Raw genomic sequence first — 18,774 nt, 5'->3', positions numbered from 1 at the left:
TGCTATAAATAATTCTCTCTTGTCAGGCCAGCTGATGCAACAAACCTGCCAGGAGACGACAACATAAAGCATTTGACTTAAACAACAAGAGTCACTATGACTGCATTCCTCTTTCAAGGTCCTCAGACAAAGCAAGGCATGGGCTGGTTATCAGTATCAAGGTATACAAAGGTTTTATTGACAGTAGTCGATTTTACAGAAACTTTTGATCTTGCTTTTCCTACAATTTTAAATTCATTTTAAGGAGAATAGGTGCTGAACATTTCTGGAGTGACCAGGATGTTCTCTGGCTACATAAAGCGTTGAGTAACACAGACCTGCCCCCCCCTGGATATTGCTGCACACTCCTGGCCAAAAGAAGCTTACAAAACACACATCTGTCTCTCTTTAAAACAAAACTGTTTTAACAAATACTGTTGGCCATCTACAAGCGGCTTGTTTGTTAAGCGGTCATCTACAGGTAAGCTACCTGAGCAGATAGCCTGACTATTTCATATCAACTTATGTGTTACTCTGTAAAGAAGATGTCACAAAAAACATGTAATATTCTGTGTACTTGAAAAGTAGTACATTTAGCAGGTGCTTGTTCTATATAATTGTTGAGGTGTGTGTATGTATCGTTATCATAATAACAAAGGTTATGATTATAATATTCTGTTAGATTAGCTTAGCAGCAGTAGGAATAATTTTTGTATTTTTTTTCTATTTTGAAATACAAGCAAATAGATCATGTTATACATATTTGATTGAAATGTAGGTATAAATACTATGAAACCATGGTATTTTCTCTCAAGATTATCATTGCATGAGAAATTTCATACAGACCTCTGCCTACACATTGCTGAGACAAAGTTACTGTTTTTGTTTTTTAACACCATAAAAGTATTTGTACCGTCAAAGATTTTACCACCCTGGTCATTTGTTTTGTTTTTTTGTCATACTTAAATGTTTCAGATCAAACTAATTTTAATATCAGAAAAAGATAACCTGAGCAAATACAACAGCAGTTTTCAAATGATGATTTAATTTATGAAGGTAAAAAAAGCCATCCAAATAAACCTGATATCACGAACAGACAGAGTTTTTGGTAATATTTCTCGAGCTACACCTAGTCAGGTGTGGTTGTGACCTGCCAGACAAAAATACCTTAACGAGCAGCATATCATGGCCTGATCAAAGAAATATGAAATAAAGTCATTGACATCTATGTATGTGGAAAGGTTTCCAAAGCCATTTCTATGGCTTTTGAACTCCAGTAACCCACAGCGCTGCTTCAGGACCATTTGTTGATGGAGCCATGAACTCACCTCTCTAGCAGAAAATATTTATGGAGAATGTCTGGCCATTAGTTCATGGCCTTAAACTCAAGTACACTTGGGTTATGCAGCAGGAAAATGATTTAAGCAAGAGCGTCTCTGGCTCAGAAGAAAAAGAACTAATTAAAATTGGACTGTGGACTAGCAAAAGTTCAAACTTAAATCCAATTGAGATGCAATGGCATAATCTGCCCTTCATGCTTAAAAACCCTCCAATCTGACTAAATTTAAACAGTTCTACAAAGAACAGTGGGCCAGAATCCACCAACAATGATGGATCTAATGAGGTATCTTTCACCAAACTAAATATAACACCAATACTGACTTACTAAATCCTCTCCCAAACTTTCCATGCATGATGTATACTATAAATACTATAAAACAAAAAGATAATATAATCTAGACATTGTTTTTGACAATTCAGTACTTCCTGACCCACTTTCAGAATCATCCAGAGTCTGAATGGAAATGGTTAAGGAGGGTTATTTACAGCAATACAAAGATAAATGTGTACAGTTAAGGGAGGTTCCAGCATCCCTAGTTCCGCAGCATCTGGAGGAAGAGATGAGCTAGGGAGCCAGGGATATCAATGGGAATGAATCATTTGAGATGATAGCAGAATTAAACTGATGAGGCTTTGTGCTCCAGTAGGGATTCTACCGAGAAATGGAGCGGACGGGGACCTGACTATGAACAGCTGAACAGACCAGGCTGAATTGAAGAGAGATGACGGGTAGAGGACATAGAGCAGCAGTGAACTACTGTGGAGCGGGTGAATTTCAGAGGAGATCTGGAGAGGTTTGCTGGGAAGCTCCAGGGTTGATGTGGAAACAAACAAGAGCTTCAACCAAGAAGGTTGATGATAATACAAAGTCTGGTTATCCAAGAGCTGCGTAAATCCCCAGCATTCAGATGAAAAAATTGCAGACACGTGTGCAGTCTGCAGCGGACCAGAAACGCCCTCCAGCAGAGATCCTCTGTTCAGTGGAAGATCTCACACATACACACAAATTCACACCCAAACATCAGGATCATGACAGACATATAGCTAAATGTGTAAGCAGTGTACTTACTTACTTTCCTTACAGTTTATACAGTCTTCTCCGGTGTCATATATATTGTTGACTTTAAAGTATGAGGCTGAAGTTGTGAAAGGGGAGAGACACAGTTTGACATTCCCTATGGTGAGCTGCATGTCTGCAGAGAACAGAGAGGCTCAACTGCAGCTGACAGGCTGTAGTCTTGACTGACAGACTGCTGGAGTCATGAGCTCTGAGGGCAGAACTGTGTCAGGATTTGGGAGATGGGTGCCAGGAAGACACAGCAGCTATCCCCATTAGGACCTGTCAGGGGGTGATTTGACAATGCCGCTGTTACATTTGCAGTTTTTGTAGCTGATACCCTAAACTTTCCCGGACCATATACTGGACAAGTATATAGAAATTTTATTCCTGCAAGCCCCCACACCACCCTGGTCATTGGTTCAGCTTCTCTGAATTAAAGGAGGGAAGCAGTCTTTTCCATTGCTATGAATAATTTACAAATATATTCTGTATTACACATAGGAAATAATTACTCACTGGAAAAGGTGTGTAAATCCAGTTCAGTCCGTTCTGCATGGTCTACCCTTGGCCATTCTGAACAGTATACTCTGTGCTGTAAATCTACACTAAAACAGCAGACTTTTCAAATAATGCAGATGCTGTATCAAACACCCAAACAATCATCCCAGACATTACAACTTCTAAAAACTCCAGGATCTAAGAAACATTACATATTGAATCAACCCTACATGTGGAAGACTGATTATATTAATCACCATTTAGTTATTACTGCTCTAAATCACTGTGATTGTTGGACTGATGATAAACTGCCTGGCCAAAAAAAGTTGCCACCTGGATTTAAATAAGCATATAGGTACGAGGCTCCCATTGGATAATTACTGCATGGGCGATTATGTTTCAGCCGGCAACAAATTATTTAACTGCAACTGGTGCAATGAGATGCATCTTATTTCTTAAACAACCATGTCGAAAGATGTTAGTCTGTTTCAGAAGGGTCAAATCATTGGCATGCATCAAGCAGAGAAAACATCTAAGGAGATTGCAGAAACTACCAAAATTGGGTTAAGAACTGTCTAACGCATCATTAAAAACTGGAAGGATAGTGGGGACCCATAGCCTTCGAGGAAGAAATGTGGCCGGAAAAAAATCCTGAATGATCGTGATGGGTGATCACTTAAACGTTTGGTGAAATAGAAGAAAAACAACAGTAGAACTCTGGGCTATGTTTAATAGTGAAAGTTAGAGCATTTCCACACTCACAATGCGAAGGGAACTCCAGGGATTGGGACTGAACAGCTGTGTAGCCTTAAGAAAACCACTAATCAGTTAGGCTAACCAGAAAAAAGGCTTCAATTTGCTAGGGAGCATAAGGATTGGACTCTGGAGCAATGGAAGAAGGTCATATGGTCTGATGAGTCCAGATTTACCCAGGGTAAATATCAGGGTAAGAAGAGAGGCAGGTGAAGTGATGCACCCATCATGCCTAGTGCCTACTGTACAAGCCTGTGGGGGCAGTGCTGTGATCTGCGGTTGCTGCAGTTGGTCAGGTCTGGGTTCAGCAACAGTATGTATTCAAAGAATGAGGTCAGCTGACTACCTGAATATACTGAATGACCAAGTTATTCCATCAATGGATTTTTTCTTCCCTGATGGCACGGGCATATTCCAAGATGACAATGCCAGGATTCATCGGGCTCGAATGGTGAAAGAGTTGTTCAGGGAGCACGAGACATCATTCTCACACATGGATTGGCCACCACAGAGTCCAGACCTTAACCCCAGTGAGAATCTTTGGGATGTGCTGGAGAAGGCTTTACGCAGCGGTCAGACTCTACCATCATCAATGCAAGATCTTGGTGAAAAATTAATGCAACACTGGGTGGAAATAAATCTTGTGACATTGCAGAAGCTTATCAAAACAACGCCACAGCAAATGCGTGCCGTAATCGAAGCTAAAGGCGGTCCAACGAAATATTAGAGTGTGTGACCATTTTGTTTAGAGGAGACTTTTTTTTTTGGCCAGGCAGTGTATAAATCTACTGTATATAACTACATGATTAGATCTTATATTGTCTACCGCTGCACCCGACACATATCTAAGCATAATTGGCGGGTTTAACTAAAACTAGCGATCTGGAAAGAAAAATCATTATTCTTGCTTGGTTTCATTAGAAAGATACTACTGCCTAAAGATAAAAGATCATCATTGCTTGGGTAATTACTAAGGTGGGTTCATGGGGAGAAAATCTGCATGTGGCCTAAATATATGTAAATCTATCATTATGAGCTTGGAGCTGCAATAGCAGACTTACGGAGATTATAAATCCTTTGTTGCAATGAAAATTATCCAAATAGAAGGTAGAGCTGCTAATATTACTGGTCTAAAGCACAAAGGAAACAGAAATTATTTTCAAAAATTGTGCAGGAGGGTATAGGTACAAAATTTTTGAGGTGGTGTGAACCAGCATTATTTACTTAGAAAAATAAAATTTTTACTATTGCAAGATCTCAAAGATGGGAAAAAGTAGAAATTGTTTATTAAAGGACAAATGTAAAGGACAAATAAAACCTAGAAATTTAAAAAACACTAAATCCTATAAAAAAAGTAAAAGTATTAAACATAAATAAATCCTTTCATTTTTTTTTTCAAAAGGATTTTTCAAATAGATTTTTTTTCAAGTGGATAAGTAATTTTAAAATGCAAATTTCTGACATAAAAAAGCCCTTTTAACTCAGCCCTTCAAAATTTCAATTGTGCGCTTCCATATATGGATGGTGATATAGCACAAATTACTGAAACATCTAAAAATCTGTCACAGCAACCAGAGAATGGATTCCTGTCTGGACCGAGACCTTTCTAACGGGATTAAGTTGGATGGATGTGTAACCACTTGCTAGCAAGAGAGTAAAAGGTAACCCTGAGGACTTTTGCGACTATGATCTTATACAAAGGAACTGTGGGTGGGCTCCTTGAAAGTAAACAGGTGAAGTGAACAGATTTCTCCTCATCCTTTCCTTTAGAAACACATAATACCACAAGATTAAAAAAACAATTAAAACTCCAACCTGAAGCATGAGGACACAGCCCAGTTGTGACTATGGACAGCTTAAGCAGGAAATCAGAAGCCCAACCTCCAAAAATTACTAGGTGGAAAAACACATTTTTTTTATTACTGTTTTTACTTTTTATTATGCATTTTTATATTTTAATGAAAGAGCTGCTTTGAAAATGGGAGTGCTGATGCTCATCGGAATAGATTAATAATGTTTGTAAGACCCACGACAGAAATAACGTCTGAATGGTGCCAGTATGATACTCTCCATTTATCCATTGTTTGCAAACGTGACATGATTTATGATGTCTGAACAACCAGAGGCAGCTCAGAGAGGGGCAGAACTTTCCAGGTTTTTGACAGAACTGATTGTGAACAAGGCTTGTGTTCAAACCTATGTCTCCTCTGGAAGGGGTCGTCAGCTGATTTTATGTTTTCCATCGATAGATCAACTTGGACCAGTCATTCTGTGTTTAACCGTGTCACTTTTGTGGACAAAGCCGCTGATAATCGACGATTCATCAACATCATGATGATGTTGAGTGTAATAATCCGTCAACATCAATATCTGCAGTCAACGCATGGTTTTGAATTAATCTTTTTTATTTTCTTTAAATTTTCAGCAAAAATGACAACTGTTTTCCTCTAAATTGCTGTGTGACAGGGAAGTCCCTTTCCTTTAGGCTGCAGCAGTACCGTGTCTCTGTGTGTATACCTTTAAGTCAGCAGTATTCGGCTCTAATTACTTTCTCTATTTAAAAACAATAGCGGATAGATAGTTTGATTACTCTCTCATAAGCTGTGTTATAAAAAGTTTTTAAAAGGCCAGAGTGGTCTAAAGTCTGGCAGTACTTTGAGATAGGCAACGAAAAACTGAGGTCTGGAGAGTCTGAAATGTTTCTTTATAAACCAGAGTAGTACAAGTGCAATGCATGAGAAACAGAACATACCAACTCCTGCTTTAATCACATTTAATTGTGTAGAAATTTGAACGCATCTGAATGAATCATGTTTAAATAAATTTTAAAACACTTAGTTAATACATACAGTTAATAACTTATATAAGATATAGTCCCTATTATTACATTACCTTTGTCTGTCAAGTCCTCCCAGTCCTTAGGTCAGTTTAAGTCCAGACTGAAAACGTATCTTTTATTTAAGGTGGAAAACGTATTTTTTGTGCTGCAAGAAAATAAGGCGTTTTACTATTTTTTGGAAGAAAACAAATAGTTTAGAAAAATGTATTTAATTAAAAGATTTGTCAAAAGATTAATCAAAAATTGTAAGGGTCAGTCCAGAGTTGAGACAGCTATTGTCTCGACTAACTATGTGTAGTCTTTGTCGTCATCCCTTAGATCAGAATCAGCTTTATTGCCAAGTTTGTACATACAAAGAAGGAATTTGACTCCGGTACACTTTGCTCTTTGGTTTTGTTTTTGCATTACAGAATATACATATTTACAATGTACAATATACACATATATAATAAAAAGGTGCATCTGTATGCTGTTGTTTTGTACTCTATTGAATGTTCAACAGAGAAACAGCCTGGGGGAAGAAACTGTCTCTGTGGCGGCTGGTTTTAGTGAACAGTGCTCTGTAGCGGCGGCCTGAAGGTAAAGCTCTGAACAGTTTATGTTTATGTGTGAGGTCTGCAGAGATTTTAGCAGCTCTTTTCCTGACCCTAGACCTGTATAAGTTCTGGATGGAGGGATGGTCAGCCCTGATTATTCTCTCTGCAGTCCTGATTATTCGTTGCAGTCTGGACCTGTCCTGTTTTGTGGATGAGCCACACCACACTGAGATGGATGAAGACAGGACAGATTGAATGATGGCAGTGTAGAAGATGACCAGCAGTTCCTGTGGAAGGTTGAACTTCTTGAGTTGCCTCAGGAAGTACAGTCTCTGCTGGGCCTTCTTTCGAACAGTGTCTATGTGTGAGGACCATCTCAGATCCTCAGAGATGGTGGTTCCTAAGAACCTGAAGTGGTCCACGGACGATACAGTGTTGTTGAGGATGGTGAGGGGGGTGTATGGGGATGGTGTTCTCTGAAAGTCCACCACCATTTCCACAGTCTTGAGTAGGTTGAGTTCAAGGTAGTTCTGACTGCACCAGTGTACCAGCCGATCCACCTGCTGTCTGTATGCAGACTCATCACCGTCCTGGATCAGTCCAATGACAGTGGTGTCATCTGCAAACTTAAGGAGTTTCACGGACGAGTCCGATGAGGTGAAGTCATTTGTGTACAGGGAGAAGAGGAGTGGGGATAGAACACACCCCTGGGGGGCATCAGTACTTATTGATCTGGTTCAGGAGAAGATGCTCCCCAGTCTCACCTGCTGCTGTCGGTCCGTCAGGAAGCTGTTGATCTACTGACAGGTGGAGGCTGGGACGTTGAGCTGGGTGAGCTTCTGGTGGAGGATGTCTGGTATGATGGTGTTGAAGGCCGAGCTGAAATCTACAATCAGGATCCTGGCGTACGTCCCTGGACGGTTGAGGTGTTGCAGGATGAAGTGTAGACCTAAGCTGACAGCATCATCTGCCGACCTGTTTGCTCGGTAAGCAAATTGCAGGGGGTCCAGCAGGGGGGCTGTGATGTCTTTCAGGTGCTTCAACACCAGCCGCTCAAAGGATTTCATGACCACAGACGTCAGGGCTACAAGCCTGTAGTCATTTAATCCTAGGATGCTGGATTTCTTGGGCACCGGGATGATGGTGGATCGTTTGAGGCAGGAGGGGACTTCACACGTCTCCAGTGATTTGTCGAAAATCCTTGTGAAGATCGGAGCGAGTTGATTTGCACAGGCTTTCAGGCATGATGGGGAGAGGTTATCAGATCCTCCAGCTTTCTTTGTTTTCATGCGTTGAAAGAGCCTGTTTACCTCTTCCTTGGAGATCTTTAGTGCAGGCAGAGGATCTGAAGGTAGGGAGTTGGATACTTTATGGGAGGAATTTGTTCCTGAATGGGATATGGAGGAGATGATTTGAGGTGTGAATGGCTTCTTGTCATGTCCGCAGTAGAAGCCATTCAGACGGTTGGCCAGGAGACGACTCTGTTCAGGATAGGTGGGAGGGCTCCTATAGGCAGTCAGGTTTCTCAGACCTGACTGCCTGAGAATAGATAGAACTATGCTCAGTACTTCACCGTTAAGCACTGTTTCCCATGGAGTACTCTCCATGGGAAACATAAAATTAAAACATCTGTGATTTTACTTTACTCATTTATTTTGTTTACTGTGATTGTACTCATACTGAACCTGTTGGGTTCTGGGAGTTGCTGACTTTGCTTTAAACTTTATAATCTTTTTGAGTGTTTTCTGCATGAGGGTCGAATCAGCAACAAACAAAAGGACAGAACACTCAGGCCAAGCCGACCCAGCAGAGACGCTTAAAAGAACTCTTTCCGAACATAGTCACCAAATTCAGGCTCAAGGTTAATCTCTCCGCTCACTCCAAGAACAACAGAAACAAACTAACCAGCAGCTTGAACAAATCTCCTCTCTCTTGCAGCATATCCTCAGTACCAAGGACTCCCCTTCGCCTGGTGGCGCTACCGAAACCTAATCTGGAAAAATTTTCTGGAGAAATCAGAGACTGTGGAGGGTTTCTGCTACAGTGTAAGGTGGTGTTCAACCAGTCACCTCAATCTTTTCCTCACAATGATGTCAAGATTTCATATGTCCTAGGGTTATTAACTGGAAAAGCACTTCGGTGGGCAAAATCTAGATTTACTGATTGTAATCAGTTTGGATGCACCTATGATGAATTTATAAAAGAGTTTAAACAAACATTCGCTCAAGAGACTGATCAGACTCACATTTCACGCCGCCTGTGGGCGCTATAACAACAGAACAAACCTTTAACTGAGTTCTCCTTAGATTTCCGCACATTGGCAGCAGCTTCAGGTTGGGATCAGTCGGCTCTTAAAGCCGCATTTTTTCCAGTCGTTGGACGAGGCCGTAAAGGATGAGTTAGTCCTGTTGGATGAGCCTAAAGAATTAAACGATTTCATTGCCCTAGCTATAAGAATCGATTCACGGTTGAGAGAGAGAAAAAGAATCCGGTCTGGGCGACTGGTAAATAAACCACAATCACCCTCAGGCTCTAGATCTACTTCCGCAGCACCTCAGCCGCTCTGTTCCGCAGAACCAGAACCCATTCAACTAGGGTGGACCAGGCTTACTCCTGACGAGCAACAGCATCGAAGGGAGGCTAATCAGCTTATATTGTGGTTCAGCTGATCATTTCGTGTTTACCTGCCCTCTTCGGCCAAAAGGGGGGGGGGGGTCCGTCGACTGTGAAGGGGAAGCCGGCGGACCGACTTTGTAAATTTACCTTAGATTTGCCTTACCTGCCACCTTGTTATTTAATAATGAACTTATCAGCCTGTCAGCCCTAATCGATTCTGGTAGCGATCAAAATTTAATTGATCAAACCCTAGTCAGTAAATATCAAATTGAAACGGAACCTCTCCCTGTGCAACATCAAGTCCAAGCTCTGGATGGAAATTCTCTCCACAGCATTACCCACCAGACCAAACCGCTCGAACTGATAATATCAGGTAATCACAGAGAATATATTTTGCTTCTTGTTTTTCCCATTTCTCAGAGTTCTGTAGTCGTAGGCTTTCCCTGGCTGCAGATTCATAATCCTCATCTTAACTGGGCAGTCGAATCCTGGTCATCTAAATGTTTGTCTCTTTGTTTACAGTCAGCTGTTTCACCTAACATTCCGGTTATGGACCATAAGGGGGAGGAGCCTTCAAATCTCACTCAAGTTCCCTCTGAATATCATGACCTGAAAATGGTTTTCAGCAAATCCAGGGCCCTCTCTCTCCCTCCTCACCAGCCCTATGACTGTGCAATTGATCTTCTTCCTGGAGCACCTTTACCATCAAGTCGGCTATATAATATTTCTCAGCCTGAACGGATTACCATGGAGAAATATATTTCTGAGTCTCTGGCAGCTGGAATCATCCGCCCATCATCCTCTCCACTTGGTGCTGGTTTTTTCTTTATCGGCAAAGAAGATGGATCATTACGCCCATGTATTGATAACCGTGGACTTAATCAAATCACAGTTAAGAATAAATATCCCTTAGTATTACTCTCATCTGCTTTTGAACCAGTCCATGGTTCCATTGTGTTCACTGAGTAGGACTTACGAAATGCTTACCACCTCGTCCGGATTCGCAAGGGAGACGAGTGGAAGACAGCATTTTGAATATTTGGTTATGCCATTTGGACTTAGCAATGCGCCTGCAGTGTTTCAGGCGTTAATGAACAATGTGCTGAGAGATTGTTTGAATATATTTGTTTTTGTTTACTTAGATGACATTCTCATTTATTCTAAGAACATCATCGAACATCGCCACCATGTCCGTCAAGTCCTGCAACAAGTCCTTCTTGGAAAATTGGCATTTCATTAAAGCAGAAAAATGCGAGTTCCATAAGAGTTCAGTCACCTTCCTGGGGTTCATTCTAGAGGGTGGATGTGTTCGCTCAGATCCGGACAAAATCAAAGCAGTCCTGGATTGGCCACTCCCAGGTTCACGCAAACAGCTCCAGGATTTGCAAATTTCTACCAGAGATTTTTCCGCAACTACAGACAAATTGCTGCTCCTCTAACTGTATTAACTTCTTCCAAGATTCAGTTCAAGTGGAATCTGGAGGCCGATCGAGCTTTTCATCTATTGAAGCAAAAATTCTCTCAAGCGCCCATTCTGATCCACCCTAACTCAGCCAAGCAGTTCACATTAGAAGTAGATGCCTCAGACATGGAAGTAGGGGCAGTACTTTCTCAAAACTCTGACCTTGATGAACGGCTTCATCATTGTGCATTTTTCTCCCGCAGATTAACAAACGCTGAACGAAACTATGATGTGGGGGACAGAGAACTACTAGCCATCAAACTGGCGCTGGAGGAGTGGCGACATTGGCTGGAGGGTGCCGAGCATCCTATTTTGGTATGGACGGATCACAAAAATTTATCCTATCTGCAATCAGCTAAGCGGCTTAATTCACGTCAGTCCCGTTGGTCTCTTTTTTTTCCCGATTTAACCTCTGCATTTCTTACAGACCTGGCTCTAAGAATCAGAAGCCAGATGCCCTTTCCCAACAGTTTTTGTCTGATGAGTCCGAAAAACAACCTGCACCCATCTTACCTCCCAGCTGCCTAGTAGGTTCACTCACTTGGGAGATTGAGAGTATAGTCCAACAAGCTCAACAACATGAACCTGACCCTAAGACCGGACCAACTAACTGTACTTTTGTTCCCACCACTGTTCGAGCACAACTTATCCACTGGTTCCATTCAACCTAGTTTTCAGCTCACCCCGGAACCAGTCGGACAGTGGCTATGATCTCCGGGAGATTCTGGTGGCCATCGCTACACAAGGATGTGACTGAATACGTCAAAGCGTGCGCCACATGCGCTCGAAATAAGCCAGCTAACCAGCCCCCAGCAGGTTTGCTCCAGCCCCTCAGTATCCCTGCACGCCCTTGGTCTCACATTGCCCTAGATTTTGTTACTGGACTGCCTAACTCTCATGGAATGACCAAAATCCTCACTATCATAGACCGCTTCTCCAAGGCCTGTCACCTCATTCCTTTAAATAAATTACCCTCTGCATTCCCAACTGCAAACCTACTAGTTAAACATGTATTTCGGCTTCATGGGATACCACAAGAAATCCTCTCTGATCGTGGTCCCCAATTCACCTCCCAAGTGTGGAGACAATTTTGTGCGGCTTTAGAAGCCAAAGTTTCCCTGACTTCAGGTTACCACCCACAGTCCAACGGTCAAACAGAGCACATGAATCAGGAACAAGAGAGCATCCTTAGATGTTTGACTTCCTCTAACCCCATAGACTGGAGCAATTTTTTATCTTGGGTGGAGTAATCACATAATGCACATATGTCATCTGCAACAGGTCGTTCCCCGTTTGAGGTTTTGCTGGGCTATCAGCCACCATTGTTCCCCGCCGACCAGAAGGAGATAGCTGTTCCATCCATCAGACATCACATTCACCGCTGTGAATGGGTTTGTGATTCCACGGTCAGGGCCCTGCAAAGAACCGCACTCCAAAACAAACACTTTGCTGATAGACGGCACTGGCCAGCGCCTCTATATCAAACTGGTCTAAAGGTCTGGCTCTCATCCCGGGATATCCCAATTAAGTCTCTCTCCAGAAAACTCTCTCCTAGATTCATTGGTCCTTATGAGATATTGTCTGTTATTAGTCCCACCACTGTTCGCCTCCGTCTCCCGCCCAATTTCCGGATTCATCCAACTTTTCATGTGTCCCAGCTCAAACCAGTGTCCACCAGCAGATTTTACCCTCCGGCCGAACTCCCTCCACCCGCCCGGGACTTTCAGGGGCATCCTGTTTATTCGGTTCGCCACATTGTGGACTCCCGTCGGTGGGGTAGGGGCTGGCAATGCCTCGTTGATTGGGAGGGTTATGGTCCTGAGGACCGTTCTTGGGTGCCTCGGTCGTGTATCTGCGACCCTTCTTTAATTAGTGACTATCGTGCTTCCCTTGATTCTTCTGGGCTGCCAGGCTTCGGCCGTTGAGGGGGGGACGATGTTGGGTTCTGGGAGTTGCTGATTTTATTTTGTGCCTGCTATTAACTGTGCTTCACCCCTAGGTGCCGCTTGTGTTTTCCATCTCCGTGATCAGCTGGGAGGTTTAAAAGGAGCATCATGCCAGCACTTCGACGCCTGAGTGTTTGGCCTCTGTGGTACATTCAACTGGCCAAAGTGAACAAACTCCATGTTTATGCTAAGCCTAAACTTACAGATCTTGTCCTTACTTGTTTCCAGGTTCAGTTTTGGACACAGCTCAAGTTCCTTTGAAGAACCTACCTGCCTTCGCCATTTCATGCCAAGAATTCAAGTTTGGATATTTTGTCAAGCTCCGCTGGCAGCAACCGGACTCCATAACCTCAGCTTCCTCCGAGCGAACCCTGTCCACCCTCCAATGAGTGGCACCTCTGGACTCCATCTGAAAGAACGCACCGAACCTAAGTTCTCATCCTTGGGAAGGATCAGTACTACGTAACCAGGCTTACCAAGCTTACCAGACCCGGAACCTTATCTCCTCCAGTGAGCCATCCACACCTACAACTGTAAGATACATCACACAGCAAATCCTAACTGTTACAATCCACCACTTACCTGTTACCTCTCCATGCAGCCGAGGAGTTCCTGTCCCGGACCACGCCTTCCACAATTCTGTGATAAAATAAACACTTTAAACTTTATAATCTTTTTGAGTGTTTCCTGCATGTGGGTCAAATTGGCAACAAAGATAATGACAGAACCATGTTCTGCTAAAAGTTTCCTTCTGCTAAAAGAGTAGTTCCTTTCCCCTGTCACCACATGCTTGCTGGGAATGTGACATTGCTGCAAAGTCCATGACTGGATGCAATTTACTTGGGTTTCATCGATGGATAACATTTTACTAATTCACATTTTACACTAAATTTGACTGTATTATATCAAACTAGGCTGTTTATGATTCAATGTCAATGTATCTATAAGATTTAAATACATATTTATAGATGGAAATGTCGGATCAGTGGATCAGTTCATTGAGATGACCAACGCTACATAAATAAGCACAACTAAAATGAACTGAAAGAATTCACATTGGTAAACTGCCCCTATATGGCAGTACGAGAAATAACTGCCTTGGTTTGATGCTGGAACAAAGCAAAGCAGTGGGATGGCAACAATAGTTCATTACAAAATATATTTTTCCGCTGATTTTTAATCGATAATTCAACGAGTCTAACAATAAATGACGTTCATAATCAACTGCTTTACCCAAAGCAATGTAAGCAGTGATTTTATACGGAAACGCCAAGATGTTTTTGAAATGCATAGGTATTTTACACCACAACAAAGGGATAAATGTTACAAACAAAACAACTGGACCAAATTACACATAATGACGCGGCTGTTTTTATGCTTGTTTAGAAACAAAGTACAGAGAGAAAAACGTAATTGCCCACTTGTCTCCTTGAATGAAACTATTAGCGTTTGAAAACGTTAATCTACCGTTACGTTTTCGATGTCAACGGTTAGAATCTCTTAATTATCATTTGATAATATAAGCTAACATCCCCGCAAGGCGCAGGAAACCTTCAGTTGTGATTCCGGCGTAAAACAAACAACATGCCGTTACATTCCGTTATTGCAGCGTTACACATTACAACAACAAAAAACCTACGTTCACAACAAAGACGAACCAACTCACCATGATAAGAAGCTGGGGTGTCCGTTTTTCTAGCCATGGCAGTTAGTAGAACAAATGCACCACCCCCGTGTTGGGTTTGGAGACTGCATATGAGAGTCGAGGTGGTGTTTTATCCCGTTGCAACAGCAGCAGTAGAAGCAGGGGCAGCAGTCCCGTCGTGAGATAAACAAAGCAGCCCGTACAGTCTTAGGCTCCTGGATGCTCTGAGGACGCTTCATCCACGCAGCTGAGCGTCAGTCGTGTTTACAGCGCGACGTCATTAATTATTCCAAAACGGCGTTAAAGGGACCGCTCCACCTTCCGTGCCCCTTTGTTATGAACGACACTCTGTAATGTTGCGAATGGTTGAGGAGCTCGTCTAAATTAGGCTGGAAACCGAATTTTATATATACATGTTGTGATTTTTACACAGAATAACTGAATAAATATTGTATCTGATACTTAAGGTACTGACAACTGTCCGAAAACGAGAAACACTGACCTCAGTCGGAATGTCAGCGATATTGCATATTTTTATTTTTCTCTTGTCTTTGCCTCCCCCTCAGTTTCTATCAAACCCCAAAATAGGTGTTATATCTACCTCTTTACTGTCTGTTTATGAAACAACGGGTAATAGTCCGTTTGACTGATTCTGCATTATGGAAGTCAACCAAATAAACCGATCTGACACAAACAGTTTGGACACAGTCTGACTGAAGTCTGACTTGAATCACAAACACTGACTTTAGTCATTACATGCCAAAGAAAATAGAATATAAATATAAATATACAAGCAATTCTGCAATCAGGCATGACAATATGTGACCAGGAGGGTTTTGACTTTTCACCATGGCACATGTTCATGGGTGGGATATGTCAGACAGCAAGTAAGTATTTTGTCCTCAATGTTGATGTGTCAGAAGCAGGAAAAACAGTCAGATGTAAGCATTTAAATGAGATTGACAATGAATGGGTCAGAGCCTCTACACAACTGCCGCTCTTGTGGGGTCTTCCCGACGGTCTGCAGTGGTAAGTTTCTACAGGGATTTAGAAAGATGTGAGCCCCTGGGCTTCAGCCAGTTTTAATGCCCCACTCATACAAGTTAAACTTCCACATTCAAGTCATTTACACTAGAGTTTTTCTGAAACAGTCTTTGTTTTTTTTCCCTTTTCTAAAATGTTGCAAAATCACTACCAACAACAGACAAAGAGAATCATAGTCACATTATTGTTAAATGCAGTAAATGTAAGAAAAATCTTCTCAAAGATTCAACTGTTCCAGACCAGTATGGATTTCAAGTATGCAGAAATGTGGTGTGTCTGCAAAAGGCAGTAAAATAATGCCAATATAAAAAAATAAATGCTCTGCTAAAAGCACAGTATGGGCAACATTAGATGGAATTGAGTATCCCAATGGGTTTTCAGGTAATTTATTCTATCTTTTAATATTTGTTAGCTGATGCTTGGAGGGTTTTGATGCTATTGAAAGAAGGGTGTCACTGAAAGATGGACCCAAGATTTCTATAGCTCTGTAGAAAAAAGCTCCTGCTAAATCCTCTTTTGACTTGTCTGAAGTTAAGGGAATGGATGGCTCTTAGCTCTTAGCAGTCATGACTTTATGGGATTCTTCCTAAATAAAATTGATTTTATTAAAAAGAAAATCTTTGACATACTCCCGAAGATGATTACTTCATCCTCAGCAAGTGAGACAACATTGGAAGTAACTGCAGAACCTGATCTGTGTTTGGACTGTTTTGATCCTGTGGAGCTTCCTGAGTTATCAGAAATATTAGCTTCATCTAAACCTTCAACTTGTATGTTAGACTAAATCCCAACCAAATTACTTAAGGAAGTGTTCCCTCTGATTACCAGCCCCATTTTAGATATGATTAATCTATCCTTAGTAAATGGATATGTACCACAGGCTTTTAAGGTAGCTGTAATTAAATCTTTACTTAAGAAACCTTCAATTGATCGTTATAACTTGAAAAATTACAGACCTATTTCCAATCTTCCATTCTTATCTAAAATGCTTGAGAAAATAGTTGCTAATCAAATGTGTGAGCATTTACACAACAATGACCTGTTTGAAGAGTTTCAGTCAGGCTTCAGAGCTAATCATAGCATTGAAACAGCTCTGCTGAAAGTCACTAATGATATTCTTATGGCCTCAGATAATGGACTTGTGTCTGTACTGGTTCTGTTAGATCTCAGTGCTGCATTGAATACAGTTGATCATAATATTCTCTTAGAAAGGCTGGAATATGCTGTAGGGATCAGGGGAACAGCGCTAGGCTGGTTTAAATCTTATCTGTCTGACAGATTCCAGTTTGTTCATGTAAATGATAAATTATCTTTAAACTACAGGGTTAATTGTGGAGTACCACAGGGTTCAGTACTTGGGCCAATTCTCTTTACTATATATATGCTTCCAATAGGTCAAATTATCAGGCAGCATAGAATACATTTTCACTGTTACGCTGATGATACTCAGCTTTACTTATCCATGAATCCTGATGGACCCAACCAGTTAGATAGACTACAAGCATGTCTTGAAGACATAAAAACGTGGATGACTTCAAACTTTCTGCTTCTAAATTCAGACAAGACAGAAGCTGTCGTCTTTGGACCGGAGTCTTTAAAAAAGAAACTGCTTAGTCAATCACTTAACCTGGATGGCATTAAATTGACCTCCGGTAATAAAGTAAAAAACCTTGGCGTTATTTTTGACCAGGACATGTCATTTAAATCCCACATTAAACAGGTTTCTTGGATTTCCTTCTTTCATCTCCGGAACATTGCCAAAATTAGAAATATCCTGGAGTGACGCTGAAAAACTAGTCCATGCATTTGTTACTTCAAGGCTGGACTATTGTAATTCTTTACTATCAGGACGTCCACAAATGCAGTTAAAAGCCTTCAGCTGATTCAAAATGCTGCAGCAAGAGTTCTGATGAAAATTAAAAAGAGAGATCATATTTCTCCTATTTTAGCTTCCCTTCATTGGCTCCCTGTTAAATCCAGAATAGAATTTAAAATTCTCCTCCAAACATATAAAGCCCTTAATAATCTAGCTCCATCATACATCAGAGATCTGATGGTTCCATATGTTCCTAATAGAGCATTTAATTCTCAGACTGCAGGTTTACTGCTGGTTCCTAGAGTCTCTAGAAGTAGAATGGGAGGCAGATCCTTTAGTTATCAGGCCCTCTCCTGTGGAACCAGCTCCCAGTTTTAGTCCATGAGACAGACACCCTGTCTACTTTTAAGGCTAGGCTTAAAACTTTCCTTTTTGATAAAGCTTATAGTTAGAGTGGCTTAGATTATCCTGAGCCATCTCTGTAGTTATGCTACTATAGGCTTAGGCTGCTGGAGGACATAATGACCACTTTCACCCTCTTCGCTACATTCTCACACTACTCTCCAATTTTGCATTATTAGCTGTTATTTCAGCTTTTAAGTTTGTTCTCTCTCTTTTCTCTTCCTAGAAGCTACACCTGGCCTGACTCTGTGTCTACATGTGACACCTTTCTGGAGAAGGGCATCGTCCAAGCTTCTGCTGGCAACAACTTAATGCTCACCCTCTACCGATGATCCACATAGCCCTGTCTTTCAGTGTTTAACCCTTTCTCTCTCCTAGATATAGAAATTGACTGAACTTTTACTGTGACTAACTCTATGTGCTCTCTTTCAGACTCTAACATTGAAAACTGGCTCAGAGTTTATCTGTTCTTTCTTTCTAGGTGAAACGACTAAAGGAGCTACATCCATTAACATTTACTTTTCCTTCCCATAGAAAGTACTCCTGGATCAGGGCTTCTTTGTTCTCTTTGTGTCTCTGCTCTGTTCTCTCTAACCCCCAGTCGGTCGTGGCAGATGGCCGCCCACACTGAGCCTGGTTCTGCTGGAGGTTTCTTCCTGTTAAAAGGGAGTTTTTCCTCTCCACTGTCGCTACATGCATGCTCAGTATGAGGGATTGCTGCAAAATCAACGCCAGTGACTGTCCACTGTCTCTGCATGCTCATCTGGGAGGAGTGAATGCTGCAAGTCACTGACTGGATGCAATCTGCTGGGTTTCCTTAGACAGAAAAACTTTTTA

At 41.6% G+C, this 18,774-nt stretch overlaps 1 protein-coding gene across 8 annotated transcripts in view; it reads right to left on the bottom strand.

The window, feature by feature from the left end:
• The window catches only part of slc44a5b (solute carrier family 44 member 5b), a 56,889-nt gene extending 41,927 nt beyond the window's left edge, over positions 1–14,962 (bottom strand). For 2 of the 8 annotated variants that reach the window (XM_047374496.1, XM_047374498.1), the window contains exon 1: positions 14,697–14,961. In XM_047374496.1, the coding sequence (XP_047230452.1) occupies positions 14,697–14,733 (37 nt within the window). In that variant the 5' untranslated portion in view covers positions 14,734–14,961. Of the gene's footprint in view, positions 1–14,696 lie in introns of all 8 variants that reach the window. The other 6 variants (XM_047374504.1, XM_047374505.1, XM_047374499.1 and 3 more) reach the window with 4 other exon arrangements.
• Between the last annotated feature and the right edge of the window lie 3,812 nt (positions 14,963–18,774).

This window comes from Girardinichthys multiradiatus, chromosome 9 (genome assembly GCF_021462225.1).
Source record: "Girardinichthys multiradiatus isolate DD_20200921_A chromosome 9, DD_fGirMul_XY1, whole genome shotgun sequence".
In the NCBI taxonomy this organism is placed as follows: domain Eukaryota; kingdom Metazoa; phylum Chordata; class Actinopteri; order Cyprinodontiformes; family Goodeidae; genus Girardinichthys; species Girardinichthys multiradiatus.
Note: the sequence above shows the minus strand (reverse complement) of the source record. Positions and strands in the feature narration are given on the sequence as shown.